Raw genomic sequence first — 24,501 nt, 5'->3', positions numbered from 1 at the left:
CATATATGTCAATGCTTGTCTTTAAAGTCTATTATCAAATCCCCTAAATACAATTCTATTCTGGAGCACAGCTCACTTTATGCCCTTTACTCCAACTTAGAAGTTACCCAGCAATTTCTCTTCATGTCACCCTCTCTTTCCTCCTTACCTTTAAGAGTGTCCGGATCAGAGTCTGAAATTGGAAAGTGCCACAGATTATTGAGAGAATCCAGAAAATGGACAGGAACCAAGAGTCCTTCTGCACGCACCATCGCCTGCTGTGTTGGATCAGCACAACCAGGAGCTAAAGAGAATTTCATATCAAGTTCTGAAAAAGATTATCACTAACCAAGGACAAGAGGCAAGAAGGGTGTCAGAGAACAGAGGAGGAAAGGAGAGGTGAAGGAGAAGATTGTTGTAACTAATCTGACCAGGTAGAAAGCACACAAATTCCAAATTGTAGACTTCTTCTCTGATACTATCCAAATTTCTCTTTCAGGGCCTCAGTGCTCTCCCTGGGACCCCCTTCCCTGCCTCATTTCTATTCACTACACTTGGGTGGGGAGTTAGCGAAGAACACAGAAATTCATCGTCTACATTTTAATGGAGTTACTTTGGGAGCAGAGAAAGCTTTTCAAGACCCAAGGAAATTAATTTCAGGCATTACAGTAGTCAGGCAGGGGCGCCAGATTTTGCTGGATAGGTGCAAGGTGTCTGTATGACGATTTTCTAATATTAGACTAAGCAATTAATAAAAAAAATTTGCCTTGTAATATCTCACTTAGATATAATTAATCAAATGTTAGTTTCCTACATCTAGTACTGTGCTGGTAAACCAACATTCTCAAAAAAAAAAAAAAGCCATGACTTGTAGCCTTTGCCAATTTCCATTGTGTAAATATTCCCACTATGGTGGATTTCAAGCTCCAACATGATGTCACTAAACATAGGATTGGGAAGAGATGCACACAACCAGCTCTGTGAGCTGGCCTCAGCATACCACTGCCTAGATTCTTCTTTCTTTGTTTTATAACAATGGTAACAAACAATAATGCCTACAGGGGCCGGGCAGCCCATGTTACTGAGTGAAGTGAGGGTGGGGGACTGTACTGAGCACATGCCTGGTCTAATGGGGGCAACTGCTACTCAGTCCTAGCTGACCATTGCCCTGTGGGAATGTAGGCCCATAGTTGCCAGACATTCTGATTTTTCAAGGAAGTTTGGAAATCCAAATAATTATATGGCATCCTCCTCTTTTAAAATGATGGCATCTAACTCCATTGTGTTTTAAACCACTGTACAGTCCCCCCAAAAAAACTTGTCTGCAGGAGAGGCAGCAGTTTCTGTCATCAAGTTTATGCAAACAACTCTAGACTCAGTGATCCATTGATTAGAGTCACCAGTCAGTCGATTTAAAACTAATATTTAGAAAATTTTTTTACAAAGAGAAAGTTGAATTTCATGTACGAGCCTTAAATGGCAAGATATGCAGGCATAAGTTACACATTTCAGTCACTAAAGCTAGTACTTACCCTAGGGAAAAGACTCTATAAACTAGTGTTCAAAAGAAGATAAAAAGCTAATATTTGTTTTACTCCATTACATCCAAACTTTGCCTCACCACAGGTCCCTTAAAAAAGGTAGATGAAATTGGACTTTATTTCACTCCAAAAGAGCAAATTTCAGCTAGATAACTATAAATAGAGAAAATAAACAGGACAGAAGTGGTGACGGGCCTTACCCATGTGCCCAGGTAGAGGATTGGATTGGTATATCTGATGGCAGGGACTGTAGCTTGTCCAGAGTCTTCTGTGAGTACAAAGATCAACTCTATGGCTGCTAGAATAAAAAGAAACCCAACAAGCACCTGAGAAGGGAAAAAGACCAGTGTTAGGAGGATATCAGTCTTTAGAACAGAATGGTTCCCAGTAATGAATGGTAAAAATGGTATGCAGTGATTCAGGTAACACACTCAATAAATATTTCTGGAATCATATAGTTGGTTCAATAAATATTTCTGGATACATATAGTTCAAGCAATGGAATAAAGTTCAAAGTATGCTATAATAAGTGTTTTTAAGGAATGTTTTAGTGTGATGGTTTTAAAATATGTCCACAAATTCTTTGATATTCCTTCAAAAATTAAAGTTTTGTTTCCCTTCCCTTGAGTGTGGGCTGAACTCAGGGACTCCCGTCTAATGAATAGAATGTGGCGGTAGTTTCAGTGCGAGACTTTCAAAAATAGGTAATAGAAAGCAAGGTGGTTTCCTCCTTGTTCTCTCTCTCAGATCACTCACTGCAGGGACAGCTACCAGCCCCATCATGAAGACACTCAAGTAGCTATATGGAGAGGTGCACTTGGTAAGGGACTGAGGCCTTCTGCCAACAGCCATGTGAGTGAGTCATCTTAGAAGCAGATGCTCTGGTCCCAGTCAAGCCTTCAGATGACACAGCCAGCATATTAACTGCAACCTCATGAGAAATCCTGAAGTAGAACCCAGATAAGCTACTCCCAAATTCCTGACCCATAGAAACTGTAAGATTAAAAAAATGTTTATTTTTAAGCTGCTAAGTTTTGGGGTAATTTGTTACACAACAACAGATAACAAATACAATAGATTTAAAGGGGGACTTCTTCACCCCAATTGGGATGGCACTATTCCCTTTCCTTGGTCATTAGTCCTAGCCTTTTCCCCACATAACCTTTGAAGTTAATGTTGCAACGATTGGGACTATGTCACCCTAGGATGACGCCAAACCAATCAATATTTGTCCTATGAGCTCATAAGACAAGATACACATTGCATTGTTCTGAATGACCATGCCCCACCTATCAGGATGGAAAATTACTCCCTCCATTAAGGAGGTCCACCAGGATCTTAGCCCTCAAAATGAAGATCTTTAGTACCATCTCCCCTACCCTCATCACCTTCTACTCCCATCCATCTATCCTTACTCATTGCCATAAGTTTCATTATCCAAGAATGGCTCAGGCAGAGATATTGGGCCCTTTGTAATGAAAAGCAGCCAAGGAGGAAGATGAATGCACCTTTAACTAATAGGACCAGTGCAATTATTTAGCAAGGCATAGAGTCAAAGACATGTTGATAAGCAGATACATTTTTCTCAAGTATATAATTCATTATATTGTGCTTTTTCACATGAGACTATAAGGTTTTTATGGAAAAAACAATAGCTTCTGAAGTGGTAAGTTATATTTGCCTTTAGGTAAATTAGGAGACAAAATAGAGCAAAGTGGAGCTAAAGCACCCACCCTTGAGGATGACTAGGTAAAGAGAAATGCTAACCAGCAGACCACTCCTCAGGCCAAGGAAAAGGAAGGAGTCTTGCCACAGGCTTACATATATTAAACTCTTACAAATTGATTAGAAATACTCTGAGCAATCCATATCAAAAAGGACCAATATACGTTATAAACAACTCCTACAAAGCAATTTAAAAAAAACAACAAACTAACAACTCAGTGCAAAACATGGGCATAGAATATAAACAGGTAATGTAAAGAAAAAAACACAAATGGCTTTTAAACATACGAAAAGATGCTCAACCTTACTAATAATAAGAGAGTGCAATTTCAAATTATGACGACATACCATTTTTCACTTAACTGATTAGCAAATATCAAAAAGTTTAATAAAAAATTGGCGAGACTGAGGAAAAACTTCTACGGAGAGTAGCTTGTACTATCTATAAAAATTTTGAATCCACATACCCTTAATCCAGTAATTTCATTTCTAGGAATTTATCCTACAGACACACACATATGTACAAAGCTAGTTATTGCACCATGGCTTATGACGCCAGAAGGTTAAAAACCACTGAAATTTCTATCATATAGGGCACATACATTATGCTACATCCAAATAACAGTATCTCAAGTAGTCATTAAAAAGAAAGAAAATGGGCCGGCCCCGTGGCTTAGTGGTTAAGTGCTTGCGCTCCGCTACTGGGGGCCCAGGTTCGGATCCCGGGCATGCACCGACGCACCGCCTGTCCTGCCATGCTGAGGCCGCGTCCCACATACAGCAACTAGAAGGATGTGCAACTATGACATACAACTATCTACTGGGGCTTTGGGGGCAAAAAAAAGAGGAGGATTGGCAATAGATGTTAGCTCAGAGCCGGTCTTCCTTAGCAAAAAGAGGAGGATTAGCATAGATGTTAGCTCAGGGCTGATCTTCCTTACAAAAAAAAAAAAAGAAAGAAAGAAATAGATCTTTATGTGCTAAAATGGAAGGATCTCCAAGAAACAGAAAGTATATATAATACACTAACATTTGTGTGAAAAAATATACATATACAGGTGTTTGTACAAGCATGGGTTACTTCTGGAAGGGTGTACAAGGAACTAGGATTTATGGCTGCCCACTCAAACAGGAATGAGTGACTAGCATATTGTGTACCTTTTGTACCTTTTGAATTTTGTAACTCTCTGTGAATTATCTACTCAAAAAGTTAAATACACTAACACCCCATTTAAAAAACGAGCAAGTGATGTGAACAGACAATTCACAAATGAAGAAATATTCTTGACAAATGTTTAAAAATCAACTGTGTAAGTACCTATAGAAATACAAAGTAAAACAACAGGATGACATTTTTGCATATAAAATTAAAGAAAAATATGTTACTCAGTGATGGCAAGGGTGCAGAGATACAGATTTTAACACATTTTTGGTGAGAATACAGACTGGTAAAAACCTTCCCAGATTATAAAAATTTTCTATTGTTACAAAGGCCTCAAACTGCTCATATACTTTGTTATAGTAATTCTACTTTTAAGAATCCTTTCTGGGCCAGCCCCATGGCTTAGCGGTTAAGTGTGCACGCTCCGCTACTGGCGTCCCAGGTTCGGATCCAGGGCGCGCACCCATGCGCCGCTTCTCTGGCCATGCTGAGGCCGTGTCCCACGTACAGCAACTAGCAGGATGTGCAACTATGACATACAACTATCTACTGGGGCTTTGGGGAAAAAAAGGAGGAGGATTGGCAATAGATGTTAGCTCAGAGCCGGTCTTCCTCAGCAAAAAGAGGAGGATTAGCATGGATGTTAGCTCAGGGCTGATCTTCCTCACGAAAAAAAAGGAATATTTTCTGAGGAAATAATCTGAATTGTAGGCAAATATTTATGCACAAGAATGTTAATTGGAGTCTCATTTTTAATAGTGAATAATTTATAAAACCTAAAATAACCCAAAACAGTGGTGGAGAGGTTTATTGGGAGGAGTTAATGTTGCACGAGTTGTTAAAATAAATTAAGGTATACTCATGTGATGAACTATTTTGTAGTCATCAAAATTATGTTTAAGAATAACGTTAACAACACTCAGAAATGCTTTTTATATCATCTAAAGTGAAAAAAGTAGACTACAAAATTGCATATACAATGAATTCAATTATGTTTTTAAAATATTCATAGAAAAAGACGGGAGTTTCTAGTTCAAGATGCCAGGTTTAGTATGCTTGCTTATCTCCCATCTTTCTCCAACCCATTGAAATGATGGCCAAGAAGCACCCAAGAAATAAATCCATACTAGCACTGAGAATATGAATGGAGAAGGGTGAACTCAGTAGATCAGATTAAGTTTTAGAAGACAAAAATCAAGTGTGCCAATAGTGACAGGGAAAAGAGCAGAGAAAACTGTGGCCCAAAACACACACAAGAAAAGGCAGCAGTAAAAGGGGAGCCTGAGATAGACATGCCTGGCTGCTGTGCTTGTATCTTCTGTCTGCCCGGCCAGATTCACTCTGCACCCTTGTCCCTTCAAGCCTAGAGTGGTAACAGTTTGCTGTTAAGCCCTACGTCCCTTTGTAAATACAACCTTATATTATCTTATTTTGCCTCAGCTATTTCCTGTTGGGATCCCGATGGCGGAGTCGCCTACTCAAAGCCATGCTCTTCTTCCTAACAGAACCTCCCTTTTGTAAAATATCTATCCTACTCAGCTCAGCCATATGATTGGGTAGAAGCTGGACTCATTTCCAACCCCATGAAGTGAATTAAAAACCAATCTTGATGGGGTCCCATTCCTCTGGCCTGTGACTGCTTTAGCCATAGGAATGTGACACAATTCCAGCCAAAAAGAAGCGGGGGACAGCTTGTGGGGACTTCAGATAAAGGTTTTCCTCAGTGATCAAAGTGATACATAGATCTACAATATATAAAGAACTCTTTATAATTTAACAATAAAAAGACATAAATAACCCAAATAAAAAACGGGTAAAGGGTTTACTGAAAGAATAAATTTTGCCAAAGAAAGTATACAAATGGCTAAAAAGCATATGAAAAGATGCTCACATCATTAGTCATTGGGAAAACACAAATCAAAACCACAATGAGATACCACTTCACACCTACTAGGATAGCTATAACCAAAAAGATGGACAATAACAAGTATTGGAGAGGATGAGTATTAGAACTCTCATACATTGCTGGCAGGAATGTAAAAGGGTACAGCCACTTTGGAAAACAGTTTGTCAGTTCCTTAAAATATTAAACATTGGGCCGGCACCGTGGCTTAGCGGTTAAGTGTGCGCGCTCCGCTGCTGGCGGCCCGGGTTCGGATCCCGGGCGCCCACCGATGCGCCGCTTGTCTGGCCATGCTGAGGCCGCGTCCCACATACAGCAACTAGAAGGATGTGCAGCTATGACATACAAGTATCTACTGGGGCTTTGGGGAAAAAAATAAAATAAATAAATAAATAAATAAAATAAAATATTAAATATAGAGTTACCATATGACTCAGCAATTTTACTCCTAAGTTTATACTCAAGAAAATTAAAAGCCTATATCCACTCAAAACTTGCATACAAATATTCCTAACAGCGTTACTCAAAATAGACAAAGAATGGAAACAACTCAAACGTCCATCGTCCATCGACTGATGAATGGATAAACAAAATGTGATATATCCATACAATGGTATACAGTTTAGCCACAAAAAGGAATGAAATATTGATACATGCTACAACATGGATGAACCTTGAAAACATAATGCTAAGTGAAAGAAGCCAGACACAAAAGGCCACATATTGTATGATTGCATATATAAATGAAATATCCAGACTAGGCATACATAAAGACAGAAAGCAGATTTGTGGTTGCCAGGGGATGGAGAAAGACAGAATGGGGAGTGACTGTTTAATGGGTACAAGGTTTCCATTAGGGATGATGAAAGAGTTCTGGAACTAGATAGTGGCGGTGATTGCGCAACATTGGGATGTATTTAATGCCACTGAATTATACACTTTAAAATGGTAATTTCATGTTGTGTGTATTTTACCACAATAAAAAAGATACTTCAGGGCCAGCCTAGGTGGCCTAGTGGTTAAGTTCAGCATACTCTGCTTTGGCAGCCTGGGTTTGGTTCCTGGGCGTGGACCTACACCACTCGTCCGTCAGTGGCCATGCTGTGATAGCGCTCACATACAAAAAGAGGAAGATTGGCAACAGATGTTAGTTCAGGATGAATCTTCCTCAGCCCAAAACAAAACAAAACAAAACAAAGATACTTCAAAAAAAAAGGAATGAAGTACTGACTCACGCTACAACATGGATAAACCTTGAAAACCTAATGCTAAGTGAAATAAATCAGACACTAACGGCTACATATTATATAATTCCATGTATACAAAATGTCCTGAATAGGCAAATTCATAGACATGGAAAGCAGATTAGTAGTTGCCAGGGACTGGGGGAGCGAGAGGAGGGGAGTGGGGTGTTACCGCTTAATAGGTATGGAGTTTCTTTTGGGAGTGATGAAAATATTCTGGAATAAGACAGTGGTGATGGTCACACAATTCTGTGAATATACTAAAACCACTGAATTATACACTTTAAACAGGTGAATGGTATGTGAATTATATCTCAATAAAGCTGTGCTGGTTTTTTAAAGTGATACAAAGAGGCGCTTGGCCTCTTCATCTGCCTCTGGACACTGACTTGAAGGTATGATGCCTGGAGCTGTGCTAGCTTGACAAACTGGTTGATATACTGAGGTCATCAGAAAAAAGATGACAATAATAAGCTACCTGTTGATGTTGTTGAGCTGCTAAATTAACAAACTCTGGACCTGTACAACCTCTGGACTTCTTGTTATACAAGATAATAAACTCCTTGTTGTTTAAGCCAACAGGTGTGACTTGCAGGTAAGAGAGTATTAGCTGATACAAATCTATTCTTTGTAGTCAGTCCTGACAGAGAGTAAGAATGGGAAACATGACAGAAATCAATCTTAATTGAAGTTTTGTGCACAGAACTGGTACAATTATGCCAGTTACTTCCTTCTCTCCTCCACCCCCAACTCATCAGTGCAAATCCACTGGCAACAACTATGTTTGCCACCACCAACCCTAACTAGGCCAATACAGAACTACTCTAAAGAAATTGAATGTTTTCCCTGAGGAGGGCTAGGTGGTAAGTGTGGGTATTGGTGCCCCAGAGTAAGCTCATCTTCATTCAGCATGCAGTAGAAGGGGAGAGGTACAGCCCAGGCTCCTGCTCTTGGGGGAAGCTGGTAAGTCCAGACAGCCGTCCAGTGCTCACAAGCAGTGCTCCCATCAAAAAGAGGCCAGCTGGGGAAGCAGCCACCATAGCATGGCTTGATGAGCGGTGCATAGGTCCGCGCCCAGGATCCGAACCCATGAACCCTGCGCTGCTGAAGTGGAGCCCCAACTTAACCGCTAAACCACCTGGCCGACCCAAGAGATTGTTTTTTTTAAAGTATAATCAGAAATTAAGAATAATTCTTAGATATCAAACCCATGATTGCTAAAATAAAGGCTCTTTAGGACAACTGGAAGAAAAAATTGGAGAAATCTTGCAGAAAATAGGAGAAAAGAGAAAAAGAAATTGTAGAAACAGAGCGAGAGAAGTTGAGAAGGAGGACAAATTCAGAGTCCAACATCTATCTAAAAGAAATTCCAGAAAGATGGAATTTCGAAATTGGAGGAAAGTAAATGAAAGGATTAAATATATGAAAATTTCTCAGAGATAAGAAAGACATGAGTCTTTAGGCTGAAAATGTAGAACCCACTGAATGAAAAAAAAACCTATATAAACAGACTCTCACGAAATTTCAGCACATCAAGAATAAAGAGGATAGAGCCAGCCCTGATGGTCTAGCGGTTAGGTTCGGCAGGCTCCACCTCGGCAGCTCAGGTTCAGTTCCCGGGCATGGAACCACACCACTCGTCTGTCAGTGGCCATGCTGTGGTGCCAGGTCACATAGAAGAATCAGAAGAACTTACAACTATACACAACTATGTACTGGCACTTTAGGGGTGTGGGGAAGGAATCAAAAAGGAGGAAGATTGGCAACAGATGTTAGCTTAGGGCGAATCTTCCCCTGGGGGAAAAAAATATGCCTATCTCTTCTTTAAAAAAAAGAATAAAGAGGATAAAAGCTTCTAGAGAGGATAACAAGAAATGAGAATTCTAACTCGGTAGCACACAATGTTGGGGAACAACATAGCAACATCTTCAGAGTTAAAAAAAATTTTTTTTGAACCTAGCATTCCCTATTCAGATGAACATTTTCAGAAAGCAAAGGCTTAGAGACTTTATTTACTGTTGCTGTCTCTGAAAATTTTGAGAGTGGTCTCCAGATCCAAGAAATTTAGGGGCACTAATTCTCTCATCTTACACAAAGTGGCATCAAGATGTAGAGTCTAAAACTGATGGCACATTATTTTTAGGTATAAAGATAACGAATAGGAGAACTGAAAATAATCATACAAAATTAAAGGACTGAAAGAAGAAGAGAGAAAAAGGAAGCTAGGGGACAGGATCATTGAGCTAAAGTCCTTATTTTTTACAGAGGGCATAAACAGATCTTTTTTGAAGTTGATAGATCCAAAAATACAAGTATAACACATTATTTGCAGATATGGAGGTAACCATCAAAATAATTTTAAATGGAGTCCTCTGGAGAATGGCACTGGGAGGTACGAGGGTGAGAGAGAGACTTTCTTTTCATTTTGTATTTCTTGTTCAGTTTTTTTTTTTTTTTTTAACAGTGGAAGGAAACATACCAAAATGTTAACAGGAGTTAACATCAGAGTGGTGCAATTATCAATGGATTTACTTTTCTTCCTGTTTCTCTAGAGTCTCCAAACTTTCTACAATAATCATGCATTATTTTTATAATCAGAAACATATAACACACTTTTATTAATTAGAATCAGGGAAATATTGTGGTTGTTTAATGATTACCAAGTCCCAATAGCCTTTGACCTTGATCTCTGATTTATTGGAGGAGCTTCAAATGCACATGGAGTTTACTACACTCAGCTTCCTAAGGAGACACAGTCTCATTGGTATTAAAAAAGAAAGAAGAGTGGTTTGGCCATATTTAATCTCTCTCCATCTTTGCAAGGTCCTCCTTTTCCCAGCACATTATGAATGACAAGGCACTGTGGTTGAATCTTCTGCTCATTACCGAGAGTGTCTACTTCCCCCACTTCCCTGACAGACAAATGTCTAACTAACTTCAGCTTCAATATTTTCAGGGACTATATCCTCCAGCAGTCTATTCTATTAAGAGATAGTTATTATTATTAGAAAGTTCTTCTGTATATTTAGCCAAAGTTGGCTTCCCTGGAACAACCTCCACCCACTTAATCTTGATCCTTCTCTCTGAAACTTTTCAGAACAAGCCAGGCAATCTTCTGTGTTATACTTCTGCAAATACTTGATGATTCCCATGTCTCACTGGCTCAACACCAAGCCCATTTTTGCTGCACACCTTCCTCTGATCTCAGCACTTCTACAACCTCCAGAACCAAATACTTCTTTTGTTCCCCTGGGACTAAATATGAGCCCATTCACTCATTCATCATTTTTTAATTTAATTCATTCAGCTACCTACTGTGTGCAGGGACCTTTCAGTAAGTATGCACCTTTAAACAAACAAAGAAACTTGTAGTCTCTCACCAGCTTGGTCAAGCAAACTGACTTAGTTCAGATGAGACAATCACTGCACTAATGACCAAACAAGAACAGCAATAACAACAGTTCAGGAGAGGCAACGGGCAACAAACAGCCCGAAGACAGGTAGAAGAGGAAGTGGAGAAATAAAACCAAGTTGAGGCGTGAGCCTAGCAGAAAGTTCTCACAGAAGTAAAGTTTTACTTTGTACTTTGTTAGGAATTATACTTCTGACTGTTTCAGAGAAGAAACCAATTATTTTGACATTTTTAAGAGGAAGCTAATCTGTGCCTATCACCCTCAAGGTGGAGCACAAAAAAGTAAAGTATAAATTACAAATGGAGCTCCTGAGACTACGAGCAAGGAGTAGATTATTAGCTACAGAAAAAAACAAAAACAAAAACTAATACGTTGCTTTCCTTTTTCTCCATAGAGATTAGTGTTTATAAAGGTCAAACAAAATGTGATATAGCCGTATAATGGAATATTATTCCACCATAAAAAGGAATAAAGTACTAATACCTGCTACAACATGAATGAACCTTGAAAACTTTATGCTAAGTAAAAGAAGCCAATCAAAAGACCACATGTTACATGATTGCATTCATATGAAATGTCTAGAATCGGGAAATTACAGAGACAGAAAACAGATCAGTGGTTGCTTAGGGCTAAGGTGAATGGGGAGATAGGGGGTTTCTTTTTGAGGGAATGAAAGTGTTCTAAAATTGACTATGATGATAGTTGCACATATCTGTGAATATACTAAAAAAAATAGAATTGTACTTAAACGAGTGAACTGTATAGTATGTGAATTATATATCTCAATAAAGCTGTTTTTGAAAAGTTAATAATAGCTAGGATTAGGATGGGATATAACACTCTTAACTCAATTTTTACTCCTAGAGTGCATTTAATAACAACATTGAACAAATTCATACTGAGTGCTAGGCCCTGTGCTGGGTCAACAAGGGAGAGAGTGACCCTGCCCCAGGCTCTCAGAGACTGTTCTTTTCCTATCCAGAGTCTGACAAAACCCACCACAGTCCCCACCTCGAAGCGTCAATGCAAATCCCACTTCCTTTGGCCAAGTTCCCTCCTTCCTTTTAGATTCCAGGTAACCTGAAGTCATGGATATGTATGATGTAGGGTCTAAAACTGATGGCAGATTATTTTTAGGTATAAAGATAACAAATAGGAGAACTAAAAATAATCATACAAAATTAAAAGACTGGAAGAAACAGATAGTGGATTTTATGAGGTAGCTTTATGACCTCAATTGAAGGTCTTTCAGTTCCCACCAGACCCTCTCTGCATTAGTCAGTGGAGCTGGCTGAGGGGCTCCTCCCCTTGATCCTGCTAGGCTCTCTCCTACAGCCCCTGTCCTTTCCATTATTTTCCTACTCAGGCTTGTCGCTGTGAGCACTCACCCTACCTCACTCTACTGTGAGTGATTGAACAGACTCAATGGAAGACTTTGGGAAAATGGAACCCTTATTTCAGATCCAAATTTTGAGAGATGAGCAATGGCTGGATTGCCTGAATGGTGCACAAGGGACATTTTATTTTTACCTCATGGTAGGTGCCAATTGAATTACAGTCTTTTGATTCATTAGGACAACTTCAAGACAGGTAATCCAGTTTTTACTTCTCAAACACTGAAAAGACAATAACTATTTGACTGATTATTCATCATTGTGTTTAAGGAGTCCAATGTCAATAAGATTTAAGAGTCACTATCTTTATGCATAAATCAAAGTCACCTTAACTAAGAAATATGGCAAGGGGCCAGTGAGGCATAAGGCAGGTGGAGAGAAGGAGACCCAGAGTATGGCTCTACGTGAGACAGCAGCACCTGGGAAAGCTGGTTCAAGACAGGGAAGAAGACACTGGAACCACCAAGAAAATGCCTCTAGTGCACCAAAGAATTAGTTAGAAAATAGTGGGATTCCGTACCTGCTTAGCAAGGTAGAGTTTGGTTATAGAAGATCTCTTGGTCCTGGATCTACATGTCTGGAAAAGCTGCCAAGGAGCCAAGAGCCAAAGGAAGCCCAAGGGAATCCACACCAGAACAGTTTGCTCAAAACAAAGTGGCAAGTCCGCCTCCGGGCTATCCAGAAATGAGGAATTCTAGGGGAACAAAATGGAAGGATTGTTGGACACATGCATTTTTGAAGACAGAAGACCAGCCCCCAGCCAATTCCCCCACCCTTACCCCGGCTTCCAAACAATTTTAACTTGGTTCTATATCCATATGCAGCCTGACCCTTTAACTACCTGTATTTTCCTATTCATCTCCATTGATATGAATTCACTATTTAATGACATTTAGTGATGTTTCTGGCCAATCCAATCTCTAAAAATCTTTCTTTCTGTGATTCTAAGCTTATTTCTCCACGAGCTATTCTAAGTAAACTTCACCACTGCATTTGTCAAGTTGTGGGAAGAAGAAGGATCGTTCCTCAATCCAAAGGGGAAAATAGTTCCCTGGGATATAAAAACTCGTTCTTCTTATTCTGATTTTTAGTGCTGGCAGACCTTTAAACATGCAGGCAGCAGAATGCTTAGTCATACTATGGCATTTAGCCTCCTCTGGCCCTGAGGACTTATGTTGGAACCTGAGGGAGCCTTGACATAGGAGCAGCAACGGCGCTGTGGGACGAAGGCTTATTCCCAGTAAGTTTTGTGCTAGTCTTTGCATTATGCAATAAATTAGAAGAGTCTTGTGAGATGAGGGTGGGGGGCACCATTTCTTGTATCTGAGTCATGTGAGAGTAGATTTTTCTCTTCTTATAAGTATTTTTTAATTGTTTTGTACAGCTCTTTGCACAGACTCTCTAAAGAAAAGTTTGAGGTGCCCTGACCAAGATGATCTATCAGATAATTCTCAGAAAGAATTCTCAAAAGATAGCCTGTCAAGATCCTAGGGCCTATTAAGACCCACCTTCCTGTGGTATACATGTCCTGGCCTCCAAGACCTTGGGCCCAGGTTCTTTCTAAGATGGTAAGTGCTGCCCACATGCTCTGCTATCTCATTCCTGCTCTTCTCATTTCACCATAAAGTTATCTAACTTTAGAATTCAGAAGAATTATCTAGATATTTTAACTATTTTAACCAACACTCCTAGCAAATGCACTGCTAGGCATTTGCAGACCACACTTTCTCACAATCTCTAAATCCAAGGTCCCTTCTCATTCTCTATTCCACTAAACCATTTGGTTTTGTTGTTCACCCTGTCTGTCTTGAAATTCTCTGTTCTAATGGTTCAAAAATTATCTCAGTGCTCATGATGCCCAAATTTGCATCCCTGGCCTCAACTTCCAGTCCATATCGCTATTTGCCAGTTAATCTAGAACAAACCATTATCATTTCAACATCAACATATCTCAATAAGACTCAATCATGGACCCTCTCTTCTTTCTTCTACCCCACAAACTATACCACGACAATTCCCCCTCTTAACATTGATGAAATTGGAAGCCTTTTCCTGTTTCCCTTTAGAGAAGGCAATTTTGCAACTAGCTAGTCTGAGAAAAGAGTCTTGGATACAACAAACATATGTTAGAGAATAAATACATTACCTCTCCCACATAGAATATACTCTGGAGATATTATGACTTATCTTTTCTAAGAAAACCTAAGCTTTTGACCATCTATACATCTAACGTTTCTGGTTCTTATTGGTGGCCACTCTAGGCTAATCTACTACTTGTTCTGAGTCTGAGAAGAGTCAACACTGAGGTTAAGTGAAATTTCTCACCCAAAAAGTAGAGTTGCAGAACTTCTCCATGATTTCTGGAGCACTTCTGGAACGAAGACTCTTGTAGGACTGTGTTGTCTTTTCTTTACTCTTTTCCTCAGAGAAGGTGGAAGGCGAGTAGCCATATACTTCCTCCCATACTGATGTTCTGATGTTCCAACTAAAGGCAAGTCTCCTGACCTTTCATCCCAACAATTTAATCGTTAACCTTGCTTAGATATGTATTGATGTTATCCCAGTGGATAGACATGTGACTGAGAAGTCTATGTCACTCCACTGAGAACTGAGGAGAACTCACCAGTTCCCAAAGTATAAGAAGCCTCTGTGGGTGTGGTCAGATCTAAAAGGAACCACTGAAAGATGACAGCAGAGCTGGCTGACAAATCAGGAAGTGGAGGAGCCTTTCCTTCTCCTGAAGACACATAACCAAAAAAGAGAAGCATCAATGGAGGGCCATGCACCCCTAAACATGCAGTTTCACTTCTTTATAAGGCCTCAGAGTTTACAGAAACATCCCCCTCCTCTGGATTTTTAATTAAGAACATAGAACGTAAAATATAGTTAAAAATAGTTTAAACTTTGTTTGAAATAGGTTATAAAACAGGGTATCCAGTGTGAACCTACATATATATATATATACACACACACATATATATATATAATTTATGAAACAAATCGTTAACCTTAGCTGTTAGGATTGTGGGTGATTTTTATTTTCCTTTTTGTTTGTCTGTATTTTCCGATTTTTCCATAATTATCAGGTATTATTTACGTAATAATATTTTTAAGGCAAACTTTTTGTATTGTTGCAAAAAAGCATGATGGAAAATTTACCATCCTAACCATTTCTGAGTATACAGTTTAGTAGTGTTAAGTATATTCACATCGTTGTAAACCAATCTCCAGAACTTTTTCATCTTGCAAAACTGAAACTCTATACCCATCAAACAACTCCCATTACCCCCTTCCCCTAGTAAAGCAAACGTTCTTATAAAATCAGGGCACCCTAAATTAACAGCACCCAGACACGCTTGCCAACATACTAAAGTGCAAACACCATCATTTGGAGGATCATGTGGAACTATTTTGGTCATCAACACAAAAAAACACATCTTTGTTCTGTGGGTATAAACAGACTGTATCTACAGAGATTAATTAACAAGAGAGTAATGTATACTTTAATGTATACATATATATTTTAATGTATACTTTAATTCCTTGCCTAAGGTTAACTATACCTTTGGTTACCTTAAATTCACAAATGGTAAAAATATTTACCACTAGTATCAGTGGATATGGTCTGGATTATTAACATCTGAAAGATGTATAAATTTGATTAGGACATTCATTCACTTATCTTCTTCTGAGAAGATAACTATAAGATGGACTTCCACACTTTTCTATGTGCCTGTAACAATGTTAAAATGAGTTAGGACTTGGGATGAGATCAGATCCAGGGTCAGATAAAGGCATGACATCAGTATAGTGGCTCTGGTATGGATCTCTGACCATACCAACAGAAAGAAGCTGGAAAGATGACATAATCATAGATTTTTAGAAATCCATCAGTGAGGACACAAAGAAACCTAAATGAACCAAACCATGGGTTGGTTTGGCCCATGGATCAAATCCAGCTGACCCATGTTTTTGTCTGGCCCTGGAGATAAGAATAGTTTTTACATTTTTAACTATAAAATGTGAAAAAGACTACTCAGCATGAGTAGTCTTTCAATAAGAACTGCTCAATTTTGCCTCTTGGCCCACAAAGCCCCAAATATTTACTATTTGACCCTTTAAAGAAAAAGTTTGCCAACCCCTGAACTAAACTCCATAAATGACAAGACCTCTATAAGACAGAAGAGAACCATAGCAGCTTTCATCTCTGCCCGAAACAGAGCGAGGAGGAGAAATCTACCATAAATGGGGTTCAGGAGAAATCAGCCCAACTTCTAACAAATTTTTCCAGGCCATGTGTGGGGCTGGCATAACAGATCAGAATCTAGAAGAGCCCCAGAAAGAGTCAGACTGCACTACTCCCAAGTCTTTGCCACATTAGTCTTCACCAAATGCTGGGAATAGTACTACAAAAAGGGAGGGGGCAGTTAGTTAGGAGAGCTGAAAGAAAATCCCTAGGCACTCTATAAAGAGGCAGAATAGTTGAGAGAAACCTCTCCTTTACGGCCCTGCAATTCCACCTTCACAGAGAGTAAGGCAGCCTCAGTCATCCTTGGAATGGCCAAGGGAGACAGCAGCAGGGCTGAATGAGATCTCCCAAGAAAATAGAAAGCAGGAGGCAGGGACAAAGGCAAAGAGGTCACCACAACAACCCAGAGAGCTTTACCAAGATTTTCCCACCTGAGTCCTACCATCAGAGCCTAGAGAAGTATATAGCCTAAAATTATACCTTGTTCCGATTTGGTTCCCATAGGTCCACAGCTCACCTTTCCTGGCTCTTCTGGTGAGTGGTATAGATAGCAATTGAGCTTTTGGGCTCTCACAAGCCAAGCTGTTTTCCAGATTTGCATTCATCCAATTTTTCTTCCCTTCTGGTATCAGTGATGTGGGATTTTGGTTGTCTGACGAACCACTGGTGGTGATTTCTGTCAGCAGGCATTCAACAGGAATTCCTTTTGTGCCAGGTGGCACACAAGAGGAAATCTGGGTTTGTTAGCTTTGTTTGTTTGTTTTTGTCTGTTCATCACGAGGATTCTGGCATTTACACTGTAAATCTGAGAAGCTGTTTCTATCATGTGCTTCTAATCAGAGACAGAATACACTGTGTATATTTGTACGTGCACCAATATGGGTTTCTGTAATTCTAAGGATCAGAGCTTTCTTCCTCTCTCTAAACTTCTAGCTTTTTTCATGCTTACCCATTAGCTGTCAGTATCTGCAAAATGGAATTCCTATATCAGGGATGATAAAAATATACAGTGGCCTCTATAAGAACTTTTGACTTTAATAAAGGACAGTATCTAAGGAGAGCCTTAAAACAGAAAGGAACAAAACCCCTAACATATGAGGGTCAGCTTTCTTTGATTAGCATACTAAAGCCTCTAAATGAACACAGAATTCCAAATTCATGTCCCTTCAGGACTCTTCAAATAAGGCTAAAGAAAGAGAAGAAACTATGTTATCAAAATTTAGGCAATTAACATATTTTTAAATGAGGACTCAGCCATATAACTCAAGATTTACAAGTTGCCAAACTCTAATAAATAACATATTTTTATGAAAAATAACTATCTTTTCCAAAGCAATTTAAAAATACTGAAAAGTATTTTTTTTTACATTTTTGCAAATCTCTTTTAATGTCTGGCCTAGTAGAAGATATCTGGATTCTTATATCTGTTTCTTCATTCAATCTGTTGTGATATCATACATTATGTAGTCTCTGGAAAACTCCATTGTACACTTGCTAAGGAGCGAGAGTTTGAAAAGGCAAATAACATCCTAGTATTATTATGAAAATAGTTTTGACTTTACAGATCCCCTGAAGTGTCTCATAACCCCTAGAGATCCCCAGACCACACTTTGAGAACCACTGCTTTAATTTTAATAATCTTAAATTCTTAATAGATAAAAGTATTTCTGTTTCCACCTTAAATCTGGTTATTTTATCGTAACTAGTTCTTCTAGTTTTCTGGAGGATTTGACAAAATATTTTTTCATTATCTGAATATGAAATGTTTTCTGAGCAAGCAAACTGATAAACCTTGTCTGTCTCCAGAGGAAAGTAATAATCTGTATTAGGTATCCATGATAGCACAACAATCACTCCAAGTTTAAACCAAGATCCTTACTATTTCTCACAGTTTCTGTGGGCCAGGAGTTCAGCCACAGAGGGAATGGCTTGTCTCTGCTCCACATTGCTTAGGGTCTTAGCAGGCAGACTTGAGGCTGGGGTCAAAATCATCTGAAGGATCATCACTCATATGTCTGGCAAGTAATGATGGTGTTGGGTCGTGGCTTTGCTGGGGCTGTTGGCAGAACACTCACACATGGCCTTTCCATGTGCCCCAGGCTTCTTTACAACCTGGAACCTGAGTTCCAAGGGCAAGAAAGTTAGCCAGGTGGAAGCTGTAAATTTGTCATGGTCTAGTCTCAAAAGTCACATACCTTACCTTCTGCCCTATTCTATTTGTTACAAGTGCATCACTAAGCCTGACTCACATTCAGGAAATTAGATATCACCTTTGAAGAGATGTGTGTCAAATAATTTGTGGACCTACTTAAAATTACCAGATAAAGTCTCTTAAAATTTAATGGAGCTCCTCTTCTGATTGACTAATGAGACTAATAAGTGTTTATGTAATTTTAAATAAGAGAAATTCCAGGATTTATTCAAATAAATAATCTGCCATCATAAAAGAGAAAATACACTAACTGTCTCAAAATTGTCTCATACTGCTTGGTGTTGCCTAAAACTATCTCCAGATTTTATTTGGTAGCAGGGGGAGGGAGTTACAGAAAAATTGCACAGAAAGTACAGAGAGTTCTCATATACTCCCAACCCCTCCCCGCTCACACACAGTTTCTCCTATTATCATCTTGCATTAGTGTAGTACATTTGCTACAATTGATGAACAAACATCAATGATCTAAATACACCAATTAGAAGACAGAGATTGTCAGTGTGGTTCAAAAACAAGACCCAACTATATGATGTCTACAAGAAACCCACTTTAAATATAAAGACACATATAGATTAAAAGTAAATGGATGGATAAAGATGTACCATGCTAATATTAATCAAAAGCAAGTGGGAATAGCTCTATTAATTTCAGAACAGACTTCAGACCAAGGAAAGTTATCAGGGATAAAGAGAGATATTACATAATGATAAAGGGGGTCAATTCTTCATGAAAACACAAGCATTCTTAATGTGTGTGCGCTGAACAGAACATCAAAATACGTGAGGCAAAAATTGACAAAACTGCAAGGAGAAACAGATGAATCCACTATTAAAGTTGTAGACTTAAACACCCCTCTATCAGAAATGGACAGATCCAGGAGGCAGAAAATCAGTAAGGACATAGCTGAGCTCAACAATCCCATCAATCAACTGCATATAGTGGACATCTATAGACTACTTCATTCAACAACAGCAGAATACACATTCTTCTCAAGCTCACATGGGACATTCACCAAGATATACCACATTCTGGGACATAAAACACACCTTAACAAATTTCAAAAAATAGGAATCATACAACATCTGCTCTCAGACCACAAGAGAATTAAACCAGAAATCAATAACAGAAAGATAGCAAGAAAGTCGACAAATACTTGGAGATTAAACAACACTATTCTAAATAACACATATGTCAAAGAAGAAATTTCAAGAGAAATTTTTAAACATTTTTGAACTGAATGAAAATGAAAACACAAATGATCAAAATTTGTGGGATGTAGCAAAAGCAGTGCTTAGAGAGAAATTTATAGCATTGAATGCATATATTAGAAAAGAAGAAAGATCTAAAATCGATCATCTTAAGTTTCCGCCTTAGGAATCTAGAAAAAGAAGAGCAAATTAAATCCAAAGTAAGTAGAAGAAAATAAATAATAAAAATTAGAGCAGAAATCAATGGGAGAGAAGTCAAGATGGTGGCGTAGGCAGACTCTGAACTCACCTCCTCCCATGGACACAGCCAATTTACAACTACTCTTGGAAAAATTACCTCTGAGAGAGAACTGAATACTGGATAAGAGGAACCCCTGCAACAAATGACAATCCTAATTGAGGTGGAAGAGGCAGAAATTCTCCTCTGGAGAGAAAAAAACACCACCTTCACAAGGCGCAGTGCTTCACAGTTGCCCGGGAGCAACCAAAGGTACACAGCCTTCCCTGGAGGAGTGGGGGCCCTGAGCTGGGGAGCATGCCCACTATACGCATTTTTTGGACCCAGCACAACCAAGACAAGTGACATAATATTTGACTTTGCTTGCTACTAACAACATTGGGGAATACTTCCAGAAAAGCTGGTTCACAAAGAAATTAAAGCTGATTCTTAAAGGGCCCAGGAACAAATTCACTCATTTCTGAAATCAAACTAAAATCACCAGAAAGAAAGGAGCACAGTCCTTTGGTGAAAAGAGACTCACCTGATAGGCTCTGAGTGCATCTCAGTGAGAGGTGAGACCTCTCCAGGGACTGAGACATTGGCAGCAGCCATTGTTGTGACCTGGTGTGGGCATGCTGACACAGGCGCTGGCAGATGCCATTGGAGTTCTCTCTGCAGCCTGCTAGCCCAGGGTCTGCCTCACCCATTAGAGCACCGATTTAATCCAGCTCAGCCAGGGCAGGCAGCCCACCCTAGGGGCTGGCCCCACCCAACAACAAGCCCTTGGGCAACTTATGGGCCTGCTAAGCAAACTGCCTGGATTCTCTGCAGCCTGGTGAGTGGGTCCAACTCTTTGGGGCAGGGCGCGTGCAAGGAATGGGTGGAGAGTATGGGGCATTGTTGGAGTGTGTAGGGCTCCTGCCTTGGAGAGACCGGGTCCACTTCAGGGGGTCAGGGTGCATGCATGGGGCAGGACTGTGTTGACTGTGTGTGTGGACCAGTGGGCGGCGGGCTTGTCAGCTGCAGAAGACCTGTGCTTCTCAAAGAGCCACATAGGGGATTGGCCCCACCTTCCAAAGCCTGAAACAATTGGGTGCTCCGGTGCCTGAGGCCAGCCCCACCCAGCTGCAATCCTCAGAGAGCTGACAAGAGACTCAAAGGCCAGAGGCTTATAGTAATTGCAAGCCCCTGAGCCTAACAACCAGTCGTGCCGGGGGCCCACTCACTTAATAGAAAAACTGCAACAGGAATGTGCCGTTAGACCTCGCAGCCAACTGTGTTGGGGCTCCCCACACCCGATAAAGAGACTGAAGGGCCCATAACAACTGCAAGCAGCTGAGTATTACAACGGCTGGCCAGGGGAACAGCTCAGCCTCCCTGGGTACCTACGGGAAGAGCAACCCCACCACAACAGAAGGACACACATAGCCCACACAGGGGTCACTCCTGGAACATTTGGAACTGATGACGAGAGGGAAGCACACTGCAAGGCCTCATAAGGCATCACTTACATAAGGTCACCTCTCCAAGATCAGGAGATATAGTTGACCTACTTAATACATAGACACAAGTACAGGGAAAGAGGCAAAATGAGGAGGCAAAGGAATATATTCCAAGTAAGGGAACAGGACAAAACCCCAGAAAAGGAACTAAATGAAACAGAAATGAGCAACCTACCCGACAGAGAGTTCAAACAAAGATTGTTAAGGATGCTCACTGATCTTGGGAGAAAAATGGATGAAGTCAGTAAGAACATCAACAAAGAAATGGAAGATATAAAAAAGAACCAATGATAAATGAAGAATACAATACTGGAAATTAAAAATTCACTAGAGGGACTCAAAAGCAAGGAAGAGGATACAGAAGAACAGATAAGTGAGCTGGATGAAAGACTAGAAGAAATCACCCAAGCTGAACAGATAAAAGAAAAAAGAATTAAAAAGAGTGAGGACAGTCTAAGGGACCTCTGGGACAACATCAAGTGCACTAATATCTGTGTTATAGGTGTCCCAGAAGGAGAAGAGAGAGACAAAGGAGTAGAGAATCTATTTGAGTAAATAATAGCTGAAAACTTTCCTAACCTAAGGAAGGAAACAGACATCCAGGTACAGGAAGCACAGAAAGCATCAAACAAGATAAACCCAAAGAGGCCCACATCATAAATAAAATGTCCAGAATTAAAGATAAAGAGAGAATCCTAAAAGCCACAAGAGAAAGAAAACAAGTTACATACAAAGAAAACCCCATAAGGCTATCAGCTGACTTCTCAACAGAAACCTTACAGGCTAGAAGAGAATGGCACAATATATGTAAAGTGCTAAAAGGAAAAAACCTACAGCCAAGAATACTCTACCCAGCAAGGTTATCATTCAAAATGTAAGGAGAGATAAAAAGTTCCTCCAGACAAGCAAAAATTAAAGGAGTTTGTCACCAAGAAACCAGTACTATAAGAAATGTTAAAGGGACTTATTTAAGGAGGAAAGAGAAGACAACAAATAGGAAAAATTATCTGTTTCCATGATAAGAGGGTAATGGATACAAACACACAAAAAAGAAATTAGATATGATATCAAAAACATAAAATGTGGAAGGAGGGGAGTTAAAGAGTAGAGCTTTCAGATCAAACTAAAGAGACCATCAACTTAATATAGATTGCTATATACATAGGTTATTGTGTATGAACCCCATGGTAATCACAAACCAGAAACCTATGATAAATACACAAAAAACTAAGAGAAAGGAACTCAAACATAATACTAAAGAAAGCCATCAAACCACAAGGGAAGAGAGCAAGAGAACAAAAGGAATAGAGAAGAACTACTAAAACACCGAGGGAAAAAATGTTAAAAAATGGCAGTAAGTATATACTTACCAATAGCTACATTAAACATCAATGGACTTAATGCTCCAATTAAAAGGCATAGGGTGGCTGACTGGATGAAAAAACAAGACCCATATAGATGCTGCATACAAGAGACATACTTCAGACCTAAAGACACTCACAAACCAAAAGTGAAGGGATGGAAAAAGATACTCCATGCAAATGGCAATGAAAAGAAAACTGGGGTAGCAATACTCAGACAAAATAGACTTTAAAATGAAAACTATAACAAGAGACAAAGAAGGGCACTACATAAGGATCAAGGGAACAATCCAACAAGAGGATATAACACTTGTAAATATCTATGCACCCAATGTAGGAGCACCTAAATATATAAAGCAATTATTAACAGACATAAAAGGAGAAATAGACAGCAACATAATAATAGTAGGGGACTTTAACACTCCATTTACATCAACGGATAGATCATCCAAACAGAAGATCAATAAGGAAACATTGGCCTTAAATGACACACTAGAACACATGGACCTAGTAGATATATACAGAACATTCCATCCAAAACCAAAGAATACACATTCTTTTCAAATGCACATGGAACATTCTCCAGGATTGATCACATATTAGGCCACAAAACAAGTCTCCACAAATTTAAGAAGATTGAAATAATACCAAGCATCTTTTCTGACCACAAAGGTATGAAACTAGAAATCAACTATATGAAGAAAATCAGAAAAGCCATAAATATGTGGAGATTAAACAAAATGCTACTGAACAACGATTGGGTCAACAAAGAAATCAAAGGAGAAATCAAAAATACCTGGAGACAAATGAAAATGAAAATACGATATGCCAGAATTTATGGGATATGGCAAAAGAGGTTCTAAGAGTGAAGTTTATAGCAATAGAGGCCTATCTCAACAAACAAGAAAATTTCCAAATAAACAATCTAACAGTGCACCTAAAGGAAATGGAAAAAGAAGAACAAACAAAGCCCAAAATCAGTAGAAGAAGGGAAATAATAAAAATCAGAGCAGAAATAAATGAAGTAGAGACTAAAAAAACAATAGAAGAAATTAATAAAACCAAGAGCTGGTTCTTTGAAAAGATAAACAAAATTGACAAACCTTTAGCTGGACTCACCAAGAAAAAAAGAGAGAAGGCTCAAATAAGTAAAATCAGAAATGAAAGAGGAGAAATTACAACGGACAACTCAGAAATACAAAAGATTATAAGAGAATACTATGAAAAGCTATATGCCAACAAATTGGATAATCTAGAAGAAAAGAACAAATTCTTAGAATCATACAACCTCCCAAAACTGAATCAAGAAGAAACAGAGAATTTAAATAGACCAATTACCAGTAAGGAGATCAAAACAGTAATCAAAAACTTCCCCAAAAATAAAAGTC

The 24,501-nt window shown here is 39.2% G+C and overlaps 1 protein-coding gene across 1 annotated transcript in view; it reads right to left on the bottom strand.

The window, feature by feature from the left end:
* ABCC2 (ATP binding cassette subfamily C member 2) overlaps positions 1–20,936 on the bottom strand; it is a 64,940-nt gene extending 44,004 nt beyond the window's left edge. The window contains exons 1-5 of the mRNA XM_058543746.1: positions 20,792–20,936; positions 14,687–15,098; positions 12,882–13,055; positions 1,721–1,846; positions 149–283 (exon numbers count right to left, since the gene is read on the bottom strand). Coding sequence (XP_058399729.1) covers positions 149–283; positions 1,721–1,846; positions 12,882–13,055; positions 14,687–14,716 — 465 coding nt within the window. The 5' untranslated portion in view covers positions 14,717–15,098; positions 20,792–20,936. The remainder of the gene's footprint in view (positions 1–148; positions 284–1,720; positions 1,847–12,881; positions 13,056–14,686; positions 15,099–20,791) is intronic.
* Positions 20,937–24,501: the final 3,565 nt, after the last annotated feature.

The sequence above is a fragment of the Diceros bicornis genome, chromosome 6, assembly GCF_020826845.1.
Source record: "Diceros bicornis minor isolate mBicDic1 chromosome 6, mDicBic1.mat.cur, whole genome shotgun sequence".
NCBI lineage: Eukaryota > Metazoa > Chordata > Mammalia > Perissodactyla > Rhinocerotidae > Diceros > Diceros bicornis.
The sequence above is the reverse complement of the archived record's forward strand: the minus strand, read 5'-3'. Positions and strand labels throughout refer to the sequence as shown.